At 33.4% G+C, this 21146-nt stretch overlaps 1 protein-coding gene across 5 annotated transcripts in view; it reads right to left on the minus strand.

Annotated features, from left to right (window-relative positions):
* The window catches only part of LOC143257556 (mitogen-activated protein kinase kinase kinase 4-like), a 129542-nt gene that overhangs the window by 26782 nt on the left and 81614 nt on the right, over nucleotides 1-21146 (minus strand). For all 5 annotated transcript variants that reach the window (XR_013031927.1, XM_076516411.1, XM_076516410.1 and 2 more), the window contains 5 exons: nucleotides 14597-14730; nucleotides 8116-8197; nucleotides 4234-4460; nucleotides 1992-2083; nucleotides 1091-1264 (listed from right to left, as the gene is read on the minus strand). Coding sequence is in view for 4 of the 5 variants with exons in the window: in XM_076516411.1 (XP_076372526.1) it covers nucleotides 1091-1264; nucleotides 1992-2083; nucleotides 4234-4460; nucleotides 8116-8197; nucleotides 14597-14730 (709 nt within the window). In the remaining variant the exon portion in view is untranslated. The remainder of the gene's footprint in view (nucleotides 1-1090; nucleotides 1265-1991; nucleotides 2084-4233; nucleotides 4461-8115; nucleotides 8198-14596; nucleotides 14731-21146) is intronic.

The raw sequence follows: 21146 nt of genomic DNA on the forward strand, positions 1-21146 counted from the left end.
TAAATTTCAAAATTCCGATCAAACACACCACAAGCTCCTCCTCAACTGTTTTATATGCTTCATCATACAAGGTTGATGAAGCACAATGTGGTGATAAGAAACGTTTCAAAATGATTATTTACATGGGAATACTGTTCATAAAAAACCCTCCCTGAGAAAATAAAGTCATGGGGTTATAGGGCAAGAATGTTAATTCATGTTTATCTACAGTGCCATCAAATGACTAACAATGTGAGAAATCACAGGCTAGAAGGAGTTGGCTCTTGACCTGCTTTCACAATCATTATTCATATTTGGCAAAAAGTAAAAAAAAAATATCTTGTAATTTTCCCTAGTGAAATATCTCCTGTTACCTGTAAAAGGGTTTAAGTTCCATTATGACACCATAGGTTTCACTTTGAACATAAATATTACATTTAATATTATTAATAAATTTAACATATCTTGCCAAAGCTATCCCTTTCTCACTACGAATGATAAAATATACCTAATATTTTCTAAATTCTGACTTCATGCGAGTTTTAAAAAAGAGTTATAATCATCAGCCATAGTAGCAATTAAAAATTTTTTTTAGCATTGTAAATGTAAAAGTAACTTGATAAACTAATTCATCAAGATGTATCCTGATCCAATGTAAGAAGCAAATATGTTTTATTTTGGTAACTATAAAACAAAAACAGAAAGTTAACAAAACCCATAAATTTCCTCAAAGTAAACTTATCATAATGGTTTATTTTTAACAATATGTTTTCCATGTAAAATATTTAACCGTGTACCATGCTTTAGATGTCTTAGAATCATGGATCTTGCAAAATAACTTCCCTTCATTTACACGCATGTGCGTGGGTGTGTAAATGATTAAAAGCGTATTTCCAGGCAAAAGACATTGCAGAAAATTAGTTGCCCTGAGTTATAAAAAAGTAACATTTCTTCAAATCAAATACTGCTTTTTCTTGTCATAAAGATTTTTCTGTTAATCATTTCTACTAATTACTAATTTCCAAAATATGCTTTCACTTTCCGTAGATATAACGTTTGTTTAAATACATACATTTTATACAAAATATTTCATAATATAAATAAAACCAACCTATTTTGAAACCACGTTGCCATGGAAAGGTAACCCTCCTAGCACCTATCCGAATTGGGGCTTTCTGAACATGAATATCTCTGACATGACCAATAACATTTCCTGCTTCGAGCTGTTCTTGTTGTCTTGTTTCTAATTCAGCCACAGCTACACGTACATGCCAAATAGGAGGTCCTGAAAGGTTAAACCACAAAATACTTTAGCATTTTATGCAGCAAAAGTTTATTTTAAAATAAAACTAAAATATTACTGCTTACATCACCTCATTAAAATTTCAAACCTTGTAAGGTCTTTCAGCTAAGTATATAAGTATATTAAACATTAATAAATATGATCTTTATAAAAACTAGGCTTAGATAAAACTTTTTTAGAGTTTAAATTTAAACCTTTCAATGCAATATTTTAGTCTAAGTTTCAGTTGCCTTCTCACTATGTTTTTATACAAAATAACCAGTAACTATAGATTAATAGGTACATTCTTGAACTATCACAATATGGATCAGTAATAAATTTCCAGACTTACAATGTTAGTCTGAAGTAATTTTTCCCACAGTACAGATAGCTCCCATTGTACAACTTTGCACAAAACACAATACATTTTTACTCACTGGGTCAGCAGAAATTTCACAGATTTACAACATTAAACTTCAGAGACAGAGCACAGAAAACTTACTGTGTAGCTTTGCAGTAAAACAAACATACATATAAAAACACCATCACATTATTATCATTTTTACTGTAGTTACTATAAAATTTATATTGAAAACTAAATAACAGCTAATATCAAATATTTCATTAACTTGTTCTTCTTTAGGCTTACCCTTTATTATATAACCTTCTTGGAATTTAATTTAATGTGTTTAATTTCAGTACCACTAGTTAGAAAAATGTGAAAATTTACCTCTGGATCTACTATTTTTTCTATCTTCTGTATGAGAACCAGAATCTTCATTAAGTACCCCTTCAGTGGAAAATCCATTTTCTTCTTTAGACCTATGAGACATGAACAAGTGAGGTATAAGCAATCAAAATGCAGTCTATTTTGTTATCATGATCTTAAAACATTGTTTCAACTACATGTGTATTTTTGCTTTAACAGAATTTTATAAAAAAAATAATATTATTTGTCTTTTAATTTGGTACTTTATGTACTCAAAATACACAAAATATGATTTAACATAAGTTTCATGAAATCTTAACTTGTATAATAAAGATGCTTTCTGATGAACAGGAGAAAGGAATATATTCAACAATTTTTCAACAACTCACCAAAACAAAGCAGATGATTATTAGCAAAACGTTACACTTTTCCATTCAAAGGCAAGTACAAACACCATTGTTTACTTAGTGTAACTAAAATCCCTGTTCAAGTTATATGTGATATTTTGTATTCTTTTAATGCAGGATCTTATAGTTGATCAGTAATAATTGGTTTTATAAATTAAGCTTATATCTGGTACAACTGCCTAAGTGTGCTTTAGCAAAATTGCAAAATGACATAAACAGCAGAAACTTTATCCTTTTGCTACAAACAGATGAATTGTGCACACCACATCTTTTTACTTATTTTCAAACTTCAAATAAACAATACTATTATTAATGTATATCACTAAAATTGATATCAATCATAGTTTATAAATAAAACTGTAACAGTATATGTGTTCTACTGTCTTAATTTGAAAGAAGATACTAAAACCAAATGATAAAATATCCTTTCTTGTATGTGGTCTTTTCTTACTGATCAGTTTATACATATTACATCTACTATACAATGCATATAATAGTTAACAAATTAGAAACTCAAATTTCAGAAAGTTACAAGCTAAGATACAAAACAATAATATTCCATCATTATATCAATATATTTAGTAAATCTACCACAGGACCCTCTCCCACTTCTCCACTCTTCTGAAACCTTGTGTTCATTCAAGCTTTCTTCTTTTAACTACATGTTTATAAGCAACAGATTGGTTTGGTTTGTTTTGAATTTCACACAAAGCTACACAAGGGCTATCTGCACTAGCCATCCCTAATTTTCCAGTGTAAGGCTAGAGAGAAGGTAGCTAGTCATCATCACCTACTGCCAACTCTTGGGCTACTCTTTTACCAGCAAATAGTGGGATTGACTGTAATATTATAATGCTCCCACAGTTGAAAGGGTGAGCATGTTTGGTGTGGTGGGGATTCGAACCCACAACCCTTGGATTATGCGTCGAGTATCTTAACCATATGAACAGAAATGAGACCTTTTAATTCACATGTAGTTTAATTAAAAAGACAGGTAAATTTACAGTGGTTTTATATGTACCAGTAAAGTAATTTGATGTCTTTTGGTTTTTATGCAATACATTTTTCGCACTCCACAAAAATTAATAAACAAGTTTTACAGCATAGCTTAGCAAGTACCATGTGCAAGTGCAAATCAGTTTCATAACGTCGTAAGCGCTAGAAATTACATTTTCTACATATTTTTTATTTACTATTCTGTGTTTTAAGACAACTAAAAACTTAAGCATCTATTAGAAGAGTAATGATATGTATACACATAAATGTTGCACATACACACTTTGGACATTATGTCCTTAAATTACAGCCATCCTGGGAGGACAGTTAACTAATATACACAATATTAACCCTGAAGAAGCTATAAGAGTGAAATGATGTTGGTTTGAATAAATATATATTCTTTTATATTCATTTGGAGTGTAAAGGTAATTTTTTTCTTAACTTTTATCAAAATATACAACAGTGAAGTCTCAGTGACTAACAAATGTTTCATTTTAATTAAAATACACTGTAATGCTGCATACTTAATTCCTCAGTGATTAACATGCCATAAACAGTGTATTATTACATCTTTTCAATGAGATAAAACAGAAATAAAAAACAGATGTTAATTAAACATCAATATGCTTAGTTCAAGTCCCAAACTTAGAATTCAAGACAATTGTTCTCAAATACTGTATGCTATAAACCATGCAAGGTTTTCTTTAAATAATATTCAATGAATCATTACTGAATGAGAATTGAAAGTTTCTGATAAAACCTTATAACTAAATAATTTACCATCTTATACTTCAAGTAAATAAGCTGCAATATTAAAAATTCTTCAAATTACAGAGACCAGGTATTTAAAAACATACCTTTTTCCTTTGATGGGTGGAAATCCTTCTTCTGTTGTTTGCAGATTAACACTGGAGTCTTTCGTAGGTAATGATGAAGAAAGAGAGAACTGGTTCCAAAAATTTGTAGAATAAGAAATGCTTGGTGGTGTGAGGCTGGAGTTAGGTGAACGATAACTACTTGCTTGTGTGTTGTCAACAGACCCAACCAGGTGCTTAATGCAATCATGCATGCTGTGTTTGAGACCCTGAAGAGTAGAGAGTATTGACACCACATTTTAGAAACTGATATATACTTACATATAAAAGCATCTAAATTCTTGTACACAAAAATTATAAGAATGAAACTAAATACTGCCAACAGAAATTCATATACTACAATTAAAGTATAAAATTAATGGAACTTGTGTAAAGCAGAAAACTAAGTCACAATTAAAAAAACAAAACAGTTTATATACATAAAGTAAATAAAAAATCCAAATAATCATCAACCAGTGAAACTTATCCAAAACATGCAGCCACTACATAGACACATATAAAAATAACACATTAACTAATTCCACATTAACACAAAGCACATGTAAACCAGTTTTATGAAACTTGTTCACTGAAACAGCATTTATATTACATAATAATTCAAACCAAAACTCTAGTTTAAAAATAAAATACCAATTGCATGTAGTTTGATAATATTTAAGTCCAATCAAGTTCACAAAATATCATAAAGTTAGTGGGATAAAATCAACAAAAACATGTTTGTTCAATTTGCAATCAATAGCTTCTTTTGTAATTTCACTAAGAAGGAATGAATGAATTGAGTAGACAAGAAATTTAGGAAGAACATAGAAAATACATTAATATAAGTGATATAGGGACTAACAGAAGCAAAGATAATAGCACTATCCGAGATACCCATTTCCTGGATGGAAGTTTTGTAAATTTGTGATTAATTAGAGGTTGTTTTAGGATGAGACCCTTCATATACAATTTTAAAAAACCTCAAAATGGCCATAAAAACAGCAAAACAAAAAAAATGAAACCATAAACTTGCACGAAGATACTTTAAACCAAATGATAAAATATCCTTTTTGCATGTGGTCGTTAACAGGGGTGAAGCAGTGGTTAAAAAACACTCAAAAACTGTAAAATGCAAAATTGAAAATTTGTGAACCTAAGGAGCCCCCATAGCAATTTTGATGAAGATCCATCCACACCCTGCAAGGTACTTACATGGACGTAGAACAGACAGTACTATTATATTTATAGAGATGGCACCAGTGCATTAGATACACCTGTGATGTATTCATGGTATCATACCTGTACCCTGAGAATGGAGAAAAATTAAGCTTTCCATGAAAGGAAATGCTGGTACAGTGGTAAGTCTTCAGATTTATAATGCTGAAATCAGGGGTCTGATCCCCTTGGTGGACTCAGCAGATAGCTCAATGTGGAAACGAAAGGAAAATGGGAAAATCATGATCCCTATTGCAAATCCACCTGCACACACAAATGTTTTGCAAAGTTGTGGATTACACTTTGTGTAATAAAAAGTTTTTCCAGTATCATATAAGCAAGAGTTCTACTATAGTATGATTATTATCATTATAACTCAATGAAAATGTAATTTGAAATGTACTAATATATAACAGTGAAAAGTTTTTCTGTCTGTCAAGATCTTTATCTCCTAAAAGCTCAATTTTAGAAAAGAGAAATTATATAACAAAATGTTTATTTAAAAAATACTTTCAACCAAATTATTATTATTTGCAATTCCTAAAATTTTATAGTGATATCAACCCTGATTCATCAGACTTTGTATGTGCTGATTGGTCAATCTGAGGAAATACTTTTTAAGAGCAAAAAATAAAATTGAAGAAATTTCATGAGACAATGAAACTTCCTCTATTAATGGACTGGAAGAAATACATTGAAGACAGGAACATTGTCATAATATAAAAGACTGTTTAGCATGGATATTATTAATTAATTTTCTGAATGAATATTTTATTACTGTTTAGTTTTTAATTATAACAGTGTTAAAAACAAAATTATTGGAAGTTGAGTTTATAAATCATTGATGTTGAGAATACAGCAAACAGATGATTTGGTAATAATTATAAACAGTATGAGATGAGTGAGAAACAGCAGACAGATAAAGACAATAGCAGATGAAAATAAATTCACAGCCAAGGAAAAATTTGGCATGAAGTTAACTGCCATGGAAGTGCTAGGCCTAACAATTACCATAAGCCTAATCTTTAATACAATAGAGTTAGACTAACAGTAGAAAAGAATAATAATTTATTCCACCAAAGCATGGTTCTAAAGTACCTGCATCAGTCAGAATGCATTTTGACAAAAGGAACAGAGGATATTTTGAAGAAAAAAGACCAAATGATTACTGGAAAAGCAGCACATAGAACTTGCATCACATTGTAAGTGGATTATACACAGAATACCCAATTGCATCAAAACCCAAACATATTTGCAAAAATGCACTGCAGTCAGTATTATTTGCTTAAAAAATATACAATGCTTTATTCCGTAATGAAATACTACATGAAAGGACAAACAACAGTTCTAATCAATTCACTAGATAATCATACTGAATTTACAAACTGAACCATGATTGGATTGACTGTACATGTTATGCTTACTCATCACTAATTATGGGAAAATTACTGTTGAGTTGTTTCAACTGTCCTAGTATTACATAATTCAATGAATATTTCTTATAGCATTCTTACTGCAAACATTATCAGAATTATGAAATAGTAATTATAAAATTAAAGCAAAAAATTGGGTAAACTCACACAAACACTTCGACACAAATGATGTGTCACTTTGTGCACAGTTAGCCAAGACGTTATTAGAGGTTAGATTTTCTCTCCAGAGAATAAAAGAAAATGTATATATTACTTGGACATGATCCAACCATGTATACAACTGTCAAATGGTTTAAGAACAGCCTTTGAAGAGTAACATTTTTCTAAGGAGGCTGAAGAAAACTAGAATGTGAAAGAAAGCCATGATAATGATGCTAATAGGCACATGGTGGGTAAAAGTATGCACTCAACCGTGCATTCTGTATAGGAACCAAGGTTGTTTTAAAGTGATGAAAACCTAGTGAACAAAGTTCAATATATAAAGTACTGAATCATAAGTTTTTCCAGAGTATGTGATAACCATGCAACATATCAACAATAAAAATCACTAGCGATGCTTTGAGTACCAGTTGGCCATAGAAGATCTCAACAAACTTGAAAAATAAGATAATCATCTCTTCAAGTTATTCACCTTCAGATGAATGATAGTTTTGAGACAAAGCCTTGGCACTACATCACCACATAATTTACTGAGTTAAAATTATGTTCATCACTTGACAAGCTTAAGAGCATGCTGTTCTAGTGTTAGCTAGTCCTAGTCTAAGTTGTTTGCATTACAGCTATAAACTGATAAAGATGTTATATTTAGTTCTATAATTAAATGACATTTAATTTCTAATGCAGTAAATGATGTATTTGACTTTTTTTGCAAGTTTTAAATTTGATAAATATTACATTCTTATTAAGTAACATATTATATAGTTTAACTTGCAAAAATGTTTCAGAATGAGTTTTGCTTAAACTATCTTTAAAGTGCTGTTATGATGTGAAAGAAACATCACTAAATCGTTGGGATTAATACCTTGCTGAAATTGATTTATGGACTAGTGTGAACAAGACAGGTTTTGAAGCCTGGGCCTAATTTATGGTGATTTTTAATATTTTTATACTTATGTTACATGCACTAATTTACTTTACTTAAATGGCCTTTTATTAAACTAAGAGACCCAGAAGCTTTGCTAAACATCAACCTACAATCTAGTCATAAAATATTTGAATAAATAAAACTTTGGTTTACCTGAAACTCATCTGATGATAATGTTTGCAAATACATAGGATCACAAGCTGTAATCAAAAACTCTAGTCCTTGGTTTGCCCATCTACATTCAAATAAATAAATTTGTCTTAATAAAAATGTTCTGTACTATACTAGTGCCTCATTCAAAAAAATTCTTAAGTTTAGATGTTTTCCATTTTTCCTCAAAGAATTAAACAAACACACACAAATATTGTGATTTATTTCTTGTTTTACTTGAAACTACAAAGGGTTATTCTTTATATCTTATAACTTGTGACTTATTTCCTACATTTAATATATTTAGAACATATACAATAATTTTTTACAAGCAAATAGACATGTATCTGATATTACAAAAGATAGTGATGGTTGACTTCAGAAAATTATTAATGTATTAACAACTTTGCTTAACCTATTACTCAGAAGACAAAGCACTGATAAAAAACAATTTAACAAATAAAACAACATTTAGACACCTGTCCAATAAGTTATGAAAAGGCACGAATGCAAATGTAGACAAAAAAATACTCAATACATATAAAAATGTAAGTGCACCAATTCCATTACAGTTCATTTTTCACCTCAGAAACATACACAAATATAAACCTATTTTTTAACACCATGATATAAAAAACCCATCAAGAAATGCTTAAAAAAATTTACAAAAAGCACAAAAACATTTTAATCTTCACTTTGCTACAAAGTTATCTTGTGTTTAAGATGTGCATAAGAGGTCATATTCTATGGATTTTAATTTAAACAAAAAGTCAAACTTATAATTTTATGACAACTGTGAGGCAGAAAGAAATCCCATTCATGTGTATATTGATAACTACAAAGTTCTGTTGTCTGCCTCTCTTTTATATAATTCTGTTTCTCAACCTTATTTTTCTCCCATTCACTGATATTCAGGTTGATGTTGAATGTTTCACCTTCCTGTTGGGTGACGGCATTGGTATACCTCATCCCCATGGTCTTTGGACCAGTCCTCGCTTCATCAAAGGACAGATAGTCCTTATCTGGACCAATAATTATTGCATTGAGATTTGCCTGTTTGGGTGCAAGTACCAGATTTCTCACTTACTGCACAGGTGCCCAGTATTCTCATCTTTGTCTTAACATAATGACTCTGATGTGATCCATCTCCTATCAGAAGCTCTTCACAGGAACCCCTGAGGGGTTTTTGTGGAGACATCTTATCCTTTCTGACTTTCATATTAGTCCAACTGACATCTTCACTTTGGTCCTGCAAATGTGCTTTCTTTGTAATTGGGACCTTTAAAGTCATGATGCCATATTGTAATGGGCCTGTTCTCTCCACTCCTTATCTATGAGACCTTCATGTAGCCCTGTTTTTGCAATGTTACTTGTTTAACATAATACAAGTCTTTAGAGTTGAGGGTTATTTCAGTCCAACAACAATCCATTTCTTTCTCATCTGGTATCCTGTTTGTCCCATCTCAATCAATACCTTCACACCCCTCACTCTACCATGGAATCCTACCTTACTCTCCAGTGGGCTTTTTCTCTCGGTCTTTGGATTACCAATATGGATGTCTCCAATGCTTATCTGTATATTCCCTTCGCAGACTATATCATCCATTGATGACCTTGGTAAAGCAGAAAGGGATAGCTGCTTATACCTGCCATACAATGCTTGAATTAATCAGTATGGTCTGCTTTTTTCAATAGGGTTTTCTGATCACCCATTGCACTGTCTTGGGTGTGGTAATCCCTATAGATTCTCCAGGGCTATTTTACCACCTTTCTTTCATTAAAATATGGAAGCCCTTACCAGTTCCAAGCCAGAGTGGTTGACCACAAAGGCATCCTGCTGGATGGGTTCCACATAGATGGCTATAACCATTCATTTAAGAGTAGTATTCGGCCAGAATTGAAGGCATACCATCCTTTGGATTTAATGACATATACAAGAGAATGAGATGTCTCAATGCAGTTGCACCCCTTCAATTGGATGCCCTCATCTTTTCCTTGCACAGATATTGGTAACACACAGACAAGCTTTGAGTATCGAATGGACCAATAAACATAAGCTTTTAAACATGTTTGGGGTTATCCATCTTCCTCCCTCAATTCTTCCCTCTGTGTCATGGATCATGAAGGGTATACTCAAGTTGTCTCTATCTCTGTCCTGGGCATTTCCTTGTTTTCTTATGTAACAGTGATATTATTGACCACTAGATGTTTTGGATGAGCCTCTTGGTCACAAAAGTCGATTGCATGTGATGCCCTTGGATACCAGATGACACATTCCTGGATCCCTGGTTCAGTAACACTCCCAAGCATGTTCTGGCAGTGGCCATTTCCTCATATCTATCATTTTATGGCTTAAGGTGAAGATGGTATGCCTCTTCCTACTCTGATGTGGATGATGGTTATTAGGCAGGGAGGTTTTGGATGTAGCTGATTTACACCAAGTAGGATCCACTGTACCCTAGCCATTCTACACCATGAGATGCATCCTCCTTTATCCAATTTCCTTCTGTTGGACTTATTTATCTGATTGTGATCACTTTCTTGATTTATCTATTCCTTCTCGTATATGCTGCCTTCTTTTTCCACTATATTTGTTCACAATTGTTCATGTTGAGAAGGTATGTGGTTCAGAATTGGTGGAGTACCTGTCCTCAGAAAATCTAATCTGCTTCACTCTTATGCAGAGATATGCTCTGGATGCTTTTAGGGGGTACATCTGTTCTACCCTTGCACTGGTTCCTCCTCCTTTTACAAGGAGGGTCTCTTATTAATCTTCTTAGAGGAGGGAATTACCTTATAAGTTATATTTTTTCCTAAACTGAAAATGTATTTCCAATAGGTACTTCCCTCTTCTCACACCTCCAACCCTCATTCCCACAATATTTCAATGTTTCTGTATTATGATAAACTTTGAAGTGATAGTTTGGTAGTGGCATAAAGAGAGAGTCACATATTTCACATGATGGTGGTACTCTCCTACTGGTGTAAAGGTGACACATGAGGACTTGAATGAGAGAGATGTTGGAATCTTTGATTCTGATGGAGGTAGTGTAAAAGGCTTGTGGCATGTATAATAATAAAAAAAAGCCTGTATATAAAGCACTAAATGGAAAAAACTAATTTTATGAGGAGAGGGATGTATCATATTGGAATCTGATTTTCTATTTGATGGCTATAAAACCAAACAAAATTTAAGGCTACAAAAATTATGCTTTGCCTAAGCAATGACAACATTATAAGGAGTAACTTGTATTCAATTTCATACTTCTTGGAGGGGTAAATGATTTAGAGATGTCCCTTTTCTCCCAACTTAAAACTTTATGCTATAAAAATGTGGATTATTAGCTATGACTTCATGCTGTACTAAATTGGTATAACATGACAAATTAGTTTACTGAAAACATTATGAAATGTGCATTAAAGGATGCCCACGGTGAGAGAACCAAATCAGGTCAATATTCTCCAACCATTGTAACAGTTATTTTATTTATTAATCAATTGAAATCATTAGAAAGAATTTGAGATGGCTACTAAACTGTCTTCAAGGTACATAAATCAATGCTTTATTAAGTTTCAACAAACCAATGAATTTTACTTTTTTTTTAAAATCACACTGTGCACATGTGAATCATCTATGATTAATAACACAGACAGTAATTTTGTTATGATGGTTATTGTACGTCTGTGTATACATAATCATATAAACTTTTTAAAAATATTAATCTTTTGACTTTATCAGAATTGAAGAGACAAAGTTTTTTTTAAGTAATGAATTCCAGGAGTTTTCAGGAGCCTTTGTATAAATCCAGGACTTTTAAGCATTTCTACAGGTGTATACTAATTTTCCAGGAACTCCAGGAGGCATATGGACCCTTTATTAGTAATTGCAAAACCACAGAACTAAAGCTACCATGCAATAAAAAAAAAACTTCCTTAAAGGAAATTTAGATTTAAAATTTATTTGTGTTTTTGAGAGCTAAGCCACATTGGGTTATTTGCTTAATCTACAGGGAATTATACCCTGAATTTCTGTATTGAAAGTCTGTAGATTTACTGTAGTCCCACTGGGGTATAGTAACAAAATATTCTTCACATTATAAGGACTAACATAAATGTAAAGTATGCAATTCACTATTTTATTTATAAAAGTTAATCCTGTTACTCCATTTGGAAATTATATATAACTCTTAAAAAAGACCACACCTTTTAATAAGTTCATGTTGGGGAGAAGTTTATCTACATTAAAACAAGGAGTTTTTATGAAGTGAAAGAAACAAGCAAAATAATCTCTAACATATTAATTAATTAACCAATGAAATATTTCATTAATATTAATTGTGTTATAAACAACACCAAGTCATAAATGTGGATTATTTGAAAGTAAGTGATTATGACTTGTCTGTTAACTAGAATTTGCACAAAGCTGTGTGAAGGTTATCTGCAACACCTGTCATTAATTTTAAAGTAATAAACTGGAAAAAAAAAGACAGCTAGATAAAAATATCCTCTATGAACTCTTATTACCTAATCAAATAGTAGGATTTGCACATAGTATAAAGTATAAACAGCCTCAAATTTTAGTGTTATTTATTTTTTGGTGGTAAGAGAAACAAATCATGGAACCTGAGCTCTACAACACAGAATAAAAACCATCAACCAATGACTATCCACGATATACTAAATAAAAATTGAGACTTTCACATTTATATAAGGATGATAAAGAACTCCATGGTAAATAGATTATGTGGAAGTAAATATTTCAGTTTTTACATGATGCATTTACAACTTGTTAGATCTAGAAGTGGTACAACAGAGAATAGAGTGAAATGAATTTTAGTTCACCACCAACTTCAAAAATTGACTGTTTTCAAACAACATGACAAAGAAAAAGGCAGTAAGCATATACATAAACCATAACTTTGTTACAACTGTTTACAAGTTTTATTTATGTAGACAGGAAGTTTAAACATTTATACTTCCTAGATATGAACTACAAATGGGTATATTCTAAAATATAAAATATAAATGAGTGTTACAGCTCTGGTTCTTTTTATTAGTTTATGCAAATCAAATGTTAATAAAAAATATACATCAAAACAAAATTCTAAATCTCAATGTGTCAGTCATAGTTTAACTTTATTTAAGGAGAAAAATCAAAATTTTTTTAAAAACTTGATTGTGTCATTTACTGAGCAGGAAAGGGTGTAAAAACATTTCTTTATAACTAGTTTTATATGTAATCCTTTGGGAAAGATTTGCGTACTAATATGATCTTGTAACAATTACAAATCCACAAAAACTATAACTCAGAAAGAACATAATTTATCTTCACAAAATTTGACAAGTTTTTAGTAAAAGTTGAGTCACATTCTTCTCAAAAATTAGATTTTACAATAAAATATCTTTACTAAAGATGTGCCCATTTCTAAATCTTATTTGCAAAACCTTTGAATATCAAGTTTTATTTCTTCTGCAAAACCTTGTATTTTATGTTATTTCTCTATTCTAACTCTATAGAAATTAAGTCAATTTAACCAACTTTGCTATCTTTATAAAACAATACAAAATAAAACTAAATTATTGTTGAGTTTCATTTACTTAACCCTGAAGCATGCTATCTCGAATCACAAGTATTTATGTGTTTATGTCAGTTTTTTTTATTACAAGTTTTAGTTAATTTTATAAGAGTAAAAAAAAGTAATTAATTTTCAAATATTTTCTTCAAGATCTAGGCACTTGTAAAATTCACGTCAAAAAGAAATCAAAATTAAACTTCAATTCAATGTAATGACAGTTTTGTCCAAGAAATTATTATCTTTCAACTTAGTTATCTCATTTAGACTACAACGTATTTTTATGTATACAAAATCCAACGTCATAACTCTTTTATAATTTATCTGGCTTTCTAATCAAGAGAGAAATGGCATCAAATAATTCTCATACCGAGCCAAGTAGAGCACCTACAGCAGCAGACAAAGAAAATGGCTCAACATGTTAAAATTTGCTTAGACTCTCTAGCTGTCAGTTAAGCAAAATTCTCAGTCCTGTTGGTTACAACTAATGCAACAACAAATGTTAGAGAGCATTTATGAGAGGTTTTAAAAGCAGGATGCAGCGCATGTAGTGTTTATTTTATTGCTTATATCTTTATAAAGCAAAAAAAAACTTAGAGATATGTTCTGTATAAATAAGAAATTCTTCAGAAAGTTAAAGTATGAAACAGGAGTAGCAAAATATGTAGAAACTAGCAGTTGGACTAAAGTGTAGTGCAATACAGAAAGTGAAGCTTCATTACTTATCTATTTATGTCTTTATAAAATCAAGAAATTAAAAGTTCTATAATATTAAAATGTGAACAATAGGTTATTTTTTAATGCCTAGTTTGTCAATGTACATTTACAGAATATAAATCTGTAAAAGGTCATGACATATGCACTTTGACCTATCCATAACAAAGTATTAACTTTAATATTCTTTTAATTACCTAGGTCTTTGGCCTCGTCCTCTTTCACAGCGCTTAGAAACAAACTTCATCCACTGAAGAGCAAAACTAATAAGTCCTTTTCCCAACTTAGTTTTAGCATCTCCAGTGATTAACCTCGTCACTGCACGTTGGTACTGTTAAAAAAATAATAAAAAACTGAATATTACTTCTATACTAGATGTACTAGATGTATTTTTTAAATATCTAAATTTTGGTATGCTCTTGAAAATTCTAATCATTGGTAACTTCTTGAGGGCAGAAAATGCTAAATGAACCTTTTCTAACAAAGTATCTCTTACCAATAAATCCTATCTTCTAACCAGCAAGGAAACCAATGAAAGAAAAAAAAAAGTAATCTGACAATGGCAAATATCAGCAAAATCCCCAACTCAAATTGTGAAAGAGAACATTAATAAGTTTCATACAAAAGTTGGATTGAAAATAAACACTTCAGTAAAGTCATTAGAGTAAGACAAGTTTGTGAAAACTGTGGCCTGTTTAAAATGATCACAGCTTCCAATTTTGACCATCACAAGTCCAAAACAGATGTCCATATGTTGAGAATTTAAATAGACCTTAACATGACGTTGATAAGCCAAAGTACACTGATCTAATAAACATCAGGGACAAGGCAAAGCTATCCCATCATGTAACTGAGTAGCAAATCTCCCAGCACGAGCCACAATACCAGTAGGAGGAGGGAAAACCATATAGTCACTTGTTGTCCTTTCTGCTAACAAGAAAGAAGTCAAATGCAATAGGAGAGGACCCCAAAACCTCACTAACCAAAGAAAAGGGGCTAAGGTAGTTGTTCAATATGATCCTTTTTTGAGGCACACCAAGTAAAACAGAAAGATGGAAAAAGTGAGTCTAAATTGTTGCCAGTAATTCCTGGGCCACAAGCAAAAGCCTCTTCAGACTCCCCAGGAGAGGCACTCTCAGCTTGCATATATGTCTTCATTGTCACAACAGATTACATCACTTGATGGCTTTGACTGAGAGTGACTTCTCTCCTGACAGTTGAAAAACACCAGATAGCAGCAATGGAAGAGATATGGTTAACCTCAGTAGTAGAAACATTAAATAATTATAAATAAAAAGATAATTGAAAATATGCTGACTGCATTCAAAATCACAATGTAAATAATCACAACACTCCTGTTGACAGAAACACATGCTGAATGCTTCATTGAGGAAAAGTGATTACATCATCATGATGAGATGCTCAAATGCAGTATCTAGATAGAAAGTGCATTGAAGTTGGAGGAGAAATTTGCAAATTACAATTTGCTTAAGGCATTTGAGTGGGGAATAAAAGACTGGATCAAGCATTCTCAATGCTTAGCTGGGCAAAGAGTGGAAACTCTGGAGATTGAGAAATAGTTTTTGTGTTAGCAGATATTTGAAGAAATTTGTTAGTGAGTGCTTTGTGAAGAAAAAGTGTTAATATTCAAATGGGGTGTTTGTATATAGTACAAAGATAGAAAAAACATTGATGTAGGTGGAGAGTGTCATCAGGCAAATATTGCCAAGAAAGAATTACATGGGGAATAAAAGACAGAAGCATGCAAGAAAAATCCAATGTTTAGATGAACAAGGGAAGAAACTAGCAGATGATTACAACTTGTAGTGTGAAAGGAGGTAAGTATGTTTTGGAATATTGTTATCAATAAGATAGGCCCAAACTTTAGTAAAATGCAATAAAAAAGAAAAGTTTATAATTTGAAACAATACATTTCAACTACTACTTAAACTCCCAAAAACTATAATCTTCAAAACTACTATCATCTAACCACAAACTTGGTTGGTTGGTTTGACATTTTATGGCATAAAGCAACTAGGCTATCTGCACCAAACTGGTAAAAAATTAAAATTAAAGTAAATTAATTAAACTTCATAAAAGGAAATTAAGGTGAAACAAAACAATGTTTAATTTTTGAATTAAAAACATAAAAAACATTAAATCCAATTTTTTACATCTAGTCTACAGTAGTAAGAAAAAAAACTAGAGTAATACAAGTTGTAAAGGGCTTTTTGCACCATAACTGTAATTATCATAACTTACCAAGAAGACTAACAGGTAACGTCAAAAACCACCATTAGTCACCTGAAGTTGGCCTTTCCAGTCCTGGTTTCAAGTTATTTGACATAATGGCTATTTTCAGAAAGTAAAGTAATAAAATTTTAAAAGACTTGCAGCAAAATTGTAATAACTCACCAGGATGATTAATGGGTAGTTCAAACAGGAGCGTTAGTCACCTAAAGTTTGCCTTTCCAGTCTGGGTTTCGAGATATTTGACATTACGGCCATATTCTAATTTCAAATAGAATTAGATGTACTTTGGTTCTTAAAAGGGAATCAAATTAAAAAAGGTCTTATGTATAAATTAAAAAAACTTAAATGGCATTAAAAAGATTAATGGCCTCTAAAAATCTAAAAACATTACCAAGGTGGACAGTGTCACCATCATCAATAACACTGTCTGAAGTTATGGACAAACTTTGGGACAGAACATGTTTAAAATGGTACCGTCATTGAGTCGTAACGATGACAAGAAAGTAAAATGTTGCTTATTGTGATTTGAGTGTTACACAAACTACACATTGGTGCATCAGTTCCAGATAAAAGAAAACGATGAGTTAAAAAAACCTGATCAATGTGTAGTCTAGTTAGAACAACTTCCTCTTTCCGATCCTTACAGAAGCAAGACGGCCAAAGTCCAATATTGGATTTTATTTGAAAAAGTTTGTTTTTACATTCCAGGGCCAGTAGAGAATTAAGCGAGTCAGTATAAATAGTGCAGTTTTAATAATACTAATAAATAATACTACTTAGCTTCTATGTAATCCAGGGCAAGACAAATGGCATACAGTTCAGCAATGAACACAGAAGCTAGAGAGAGGATTCTGCATAAAACCACCGAACCACAACAAACCATGGCAGAGCCCACACAGTCACCTGATTTTGAACCATCCGTATAAATAGGAATGAAAAGATTGTTCAAAAGATGTTCAGTAAATAAAAGACGATACTTCAAATCAGGAGTATCTGCTTTCCTCAGATGACTTAAAGATAGGTCACATTTCAGGACTGTAATAAGCCATGGTGGGATGGGTTGACCAGTGGATACAGCAATGTTATCCAAGGACAGACCCAATTCATCTAACTCTTCCTGGATACGAAGGCCAAAAAGAGCAATGGCAGATTGTCTGTTCTGAAAAAGCATGGCCCACTGAAGAAGGAAAACACAACCCCAGGTGGGATGCTGTGGTGAGGATAGACATTTTGAAGCACACAGTAAAAAGACAGTTGCAAATGGAGGAGGTGTAGAGGAGGTTCATGAAACTGTATAAGCTCTGGTGCAGAGCAGAAGTCCCTGGCAAAGTGATCCATAGTCTAGTTTCGATCGAATAAGAACACAATATATCTGTAGCATAGAACATCAATCCACTCCACAAATGGTGGAAGAGAGGACATGGAGAATGTTCATTGCTCTTGTACATTTTACTCACAGTTGCTTGACGTGTGGTATAAAGGTCAGCTTAGGGTCAAAGATAAGCCTCAAGAACTTTGTCCCTGGGACCACAAGTAGCACAACTTCACTGATACAGAGTTCAGGATCAGGATGAACACCCTGTTCATGGCAAAAGCACATGCAAACGGTTTTAAAGAGAGAGAGTAGTTAAAGCCATTTGCTATGGTCCACTTCAGTAAACAATTGAGGGCAGTCTGTAGCTGCCGCTCAATATACCTCATGTTCAACAACTGACATGAGATGTGAAAGTAGTCAACATGGAGCCCATTTGCAACAGTGAAAGAAAGATGTTCTGTGATGGCATTAATCTTTAAACTGAAAAGTGTGACACTCAAAACACAGCCCTGAGAGACTCCAAGTTCCTGTAGAAAAGAACAGGAAAGTGTTGAACCCACACAAACTCGGAATTGCCTATCCATTAAAAGATTTTTTAATAGAAATGGACAACTGCCCATGTAACCCATATAATTAGAGGTCTCGCAATATGCTATACCTCCATGTTGTATCATAAGCCTTCTCAATATCAAAGAATATTGATACAAGATGTTGTCATTTGAGAAAGGCTTCTCTGATTGACTTTTCAAGTTGAATCAGATGGTCCATGGTAAAGCGCTGTCATTGGAACCCACACTGGGTGGACACAAGGAGGTTGTTTGATTCAAGGAGCCAAACAAGATGAGCATTAACCATACTCTCTAAAGTCTTACAGCGATAGCTTGTCAAAGCAGCTGGGTGGTAGTTTGAAGGAATCTTGGGATCCTTTCCAGGCTTAGAGAAAGGTAAATCAATAGCCTGGTGCCAGGCATCAGGAAGAACATTCTCCTGCCAGATCCAGTTAAAAACAATCAGAATAATAGCAAGAGAAGCAGAAGGTAGATGGCACAGCATTTCATAACGTACATCATCATGTCTAACTGATGTACTGCCAGACTGATGAAGGGCCAGTTTGAGTTCCACCAGTGTAAAGGGACAATTATAGTCATAGAGACAATCAACTAGAATGGAAAGAGGTGATCGCTCTGCCGAAGTCTTGATGCCTAAGAAGGTGGAGAATGAAGCAGAAGTGCTAGATACTGACAAAAGATTTCACAAAGAGTATTGACAATGCTTTGTGTGTTAGCTACTTCCTGGCTATTAGAGAGGAAGATCGAGAGGGGGACAGAATTATATTGCCCACTGACCTATTGAATCTTGTTCCATATGACTTTGGAACTGGTGGTAGAAAATATGCTGGTTGTGAACTTAATCCAAGAGTCCTTCTGACTTTGATGTCTTACCCACCAAGCATGTGCACGAGCCTGCTGGTAAGCGATGCAGTGTGAGTGTGGGATACCTACAAAATACCCTAGGCCCATTTTTGAGCCTTCCATGGCATGTGACAGCCAGGATTCCATCAAGAACAAGGATATTGTAGAAAACGTGTCGAGGTTTGAGGAATACACTAAGTAGCTGCCTGTATAATACAGTCAGTTACTGCTGCCACATAGTCGTTTTTTGAAAGTTTATAGACAAACGCAGGATCAAGTTCTGTGAGAGCAGTGAAAGAGGGCTAGTTTGCTTGATCCAGCTGCCACCAGAGTATGTGGGTCAGGTGCCACTGACCATGGCCAGTCTCTTTCAAAATTACAGGAATATGACCACTGCCTCTTGGGTTACTGTCAACCCTCCATGAAAAGTGGAAGAATAGTGAAGGGGAGCAAATTTAGAGATTAATAGCTGTAAAGTACTGACTAGGTGCATGAAAATAAGTAGAAGGACCAATATTGAAAAGAGAAAGGTTGGATTGGAGAGCATATGCTCAATGGAAAGACCCATCCCATCACTATCAGCACTTCCTAAGAGAGGATGATGTCCATTAAAGTCCCCCAGGATTAAAAAGGGAGATGGCAACCGTTCAATGAGAGCATCAAGGTCTGATTGATCATATGTCTTTCCAGGCAACAGGTAGAGAAAACAAACAGCAATGGTACGACCCAAGGAAACACGAATAGCTATGGCCTCCAAGGGTGTGTTGAGTGGCCAAGACAGGGTAGGCACATACTGATCAACCAACAGTGCCATCCCTCCATTCACTCATCCATCACACAGCCTGTCATTTCTGTACAAATAAAACTGCTGAAAGGTGACTGTATCAGCAGGTTTAAAAAAAAAGACATCCAGGATGGTAGGAAGCAATCAAGGTAGCCATTTTTATTTATGTGTAAGCAAACTGGGTGGAGAGCCCTTCTGTTTATGACCATGTCTTTTTTCTTTATTGTCTTTATTTGAGGGAGATCTCTTGACCTACATGGATCCTGTCCTGGGTTGACTGGGCAGGTCTTTGTTGTTGGAAGAGGATTCCAGCAACTAAGGACATGAATGAATGATTGTTTTACATCTTGGGGTGGAAGAAGAAGATGTACCCAAATGCCCGTACCCAAAACCAAAGAAGAGACTCTATATATGTTGGAATGTATGTTAGGAACAGAGATGGGTGTTGACACTGATTCATCAACTTTTGTAACCATGGAGGTCAAAAACCTTTTCATTTGGTTTGAGAAACACATTTATTTTGGAGGCACAGAGAGATCTGTCTGCATTCCCACTGTAGTAGTGGAATGAAATGCAGCAGCATACGTCTAAGATGAAGTGGTGGACAGTAACTTATGAGCCTCAGGGTAAGTAATGTTTTAAATTGTTTTCAAACGCTGCACCTCTTTTTCTTCCAACCATTTTGGGCAAGAATGAAAGTAGAACAGGTGACAGCCATCACAACTGCTGCAATGTGGGTCCGTTTCACACTCATATGTATCGTAGTCCTTATCACTGCAATGAGCACACATCAAAGAACCACGACATGATGTCTTTGAGTGACTGAACTGCTGACATTGGGAACAGCCGAGAGGGTTTGGAATGTATGGCCGTACCTTGCAATTTACCTTGCCTTGATGGTGGCAGGTGGATGCAGTCATGTAAATGTCAGAATGAGGACATTAGTCAGCATCGTAATTCCATCTTTGTGAGTGGAGATACGC

The sequence above is a fragment of the Tachypleus tridentatus genome, chromosome 7 (genome assembly GCF_004210375.1).
Source record: "Tachypleus tridentatus isolate NWPU-2018 chromosome 7, ASM421037v1, whole genome shotgun sequence".
Taxonomy (NCBI): domain Eukaryota; kingdom Metazoa; phylum Arthropoda; class Merostomata; order Xiphosura; family Limulidae; genus Tachypleus; species Tachypleus tridentatus.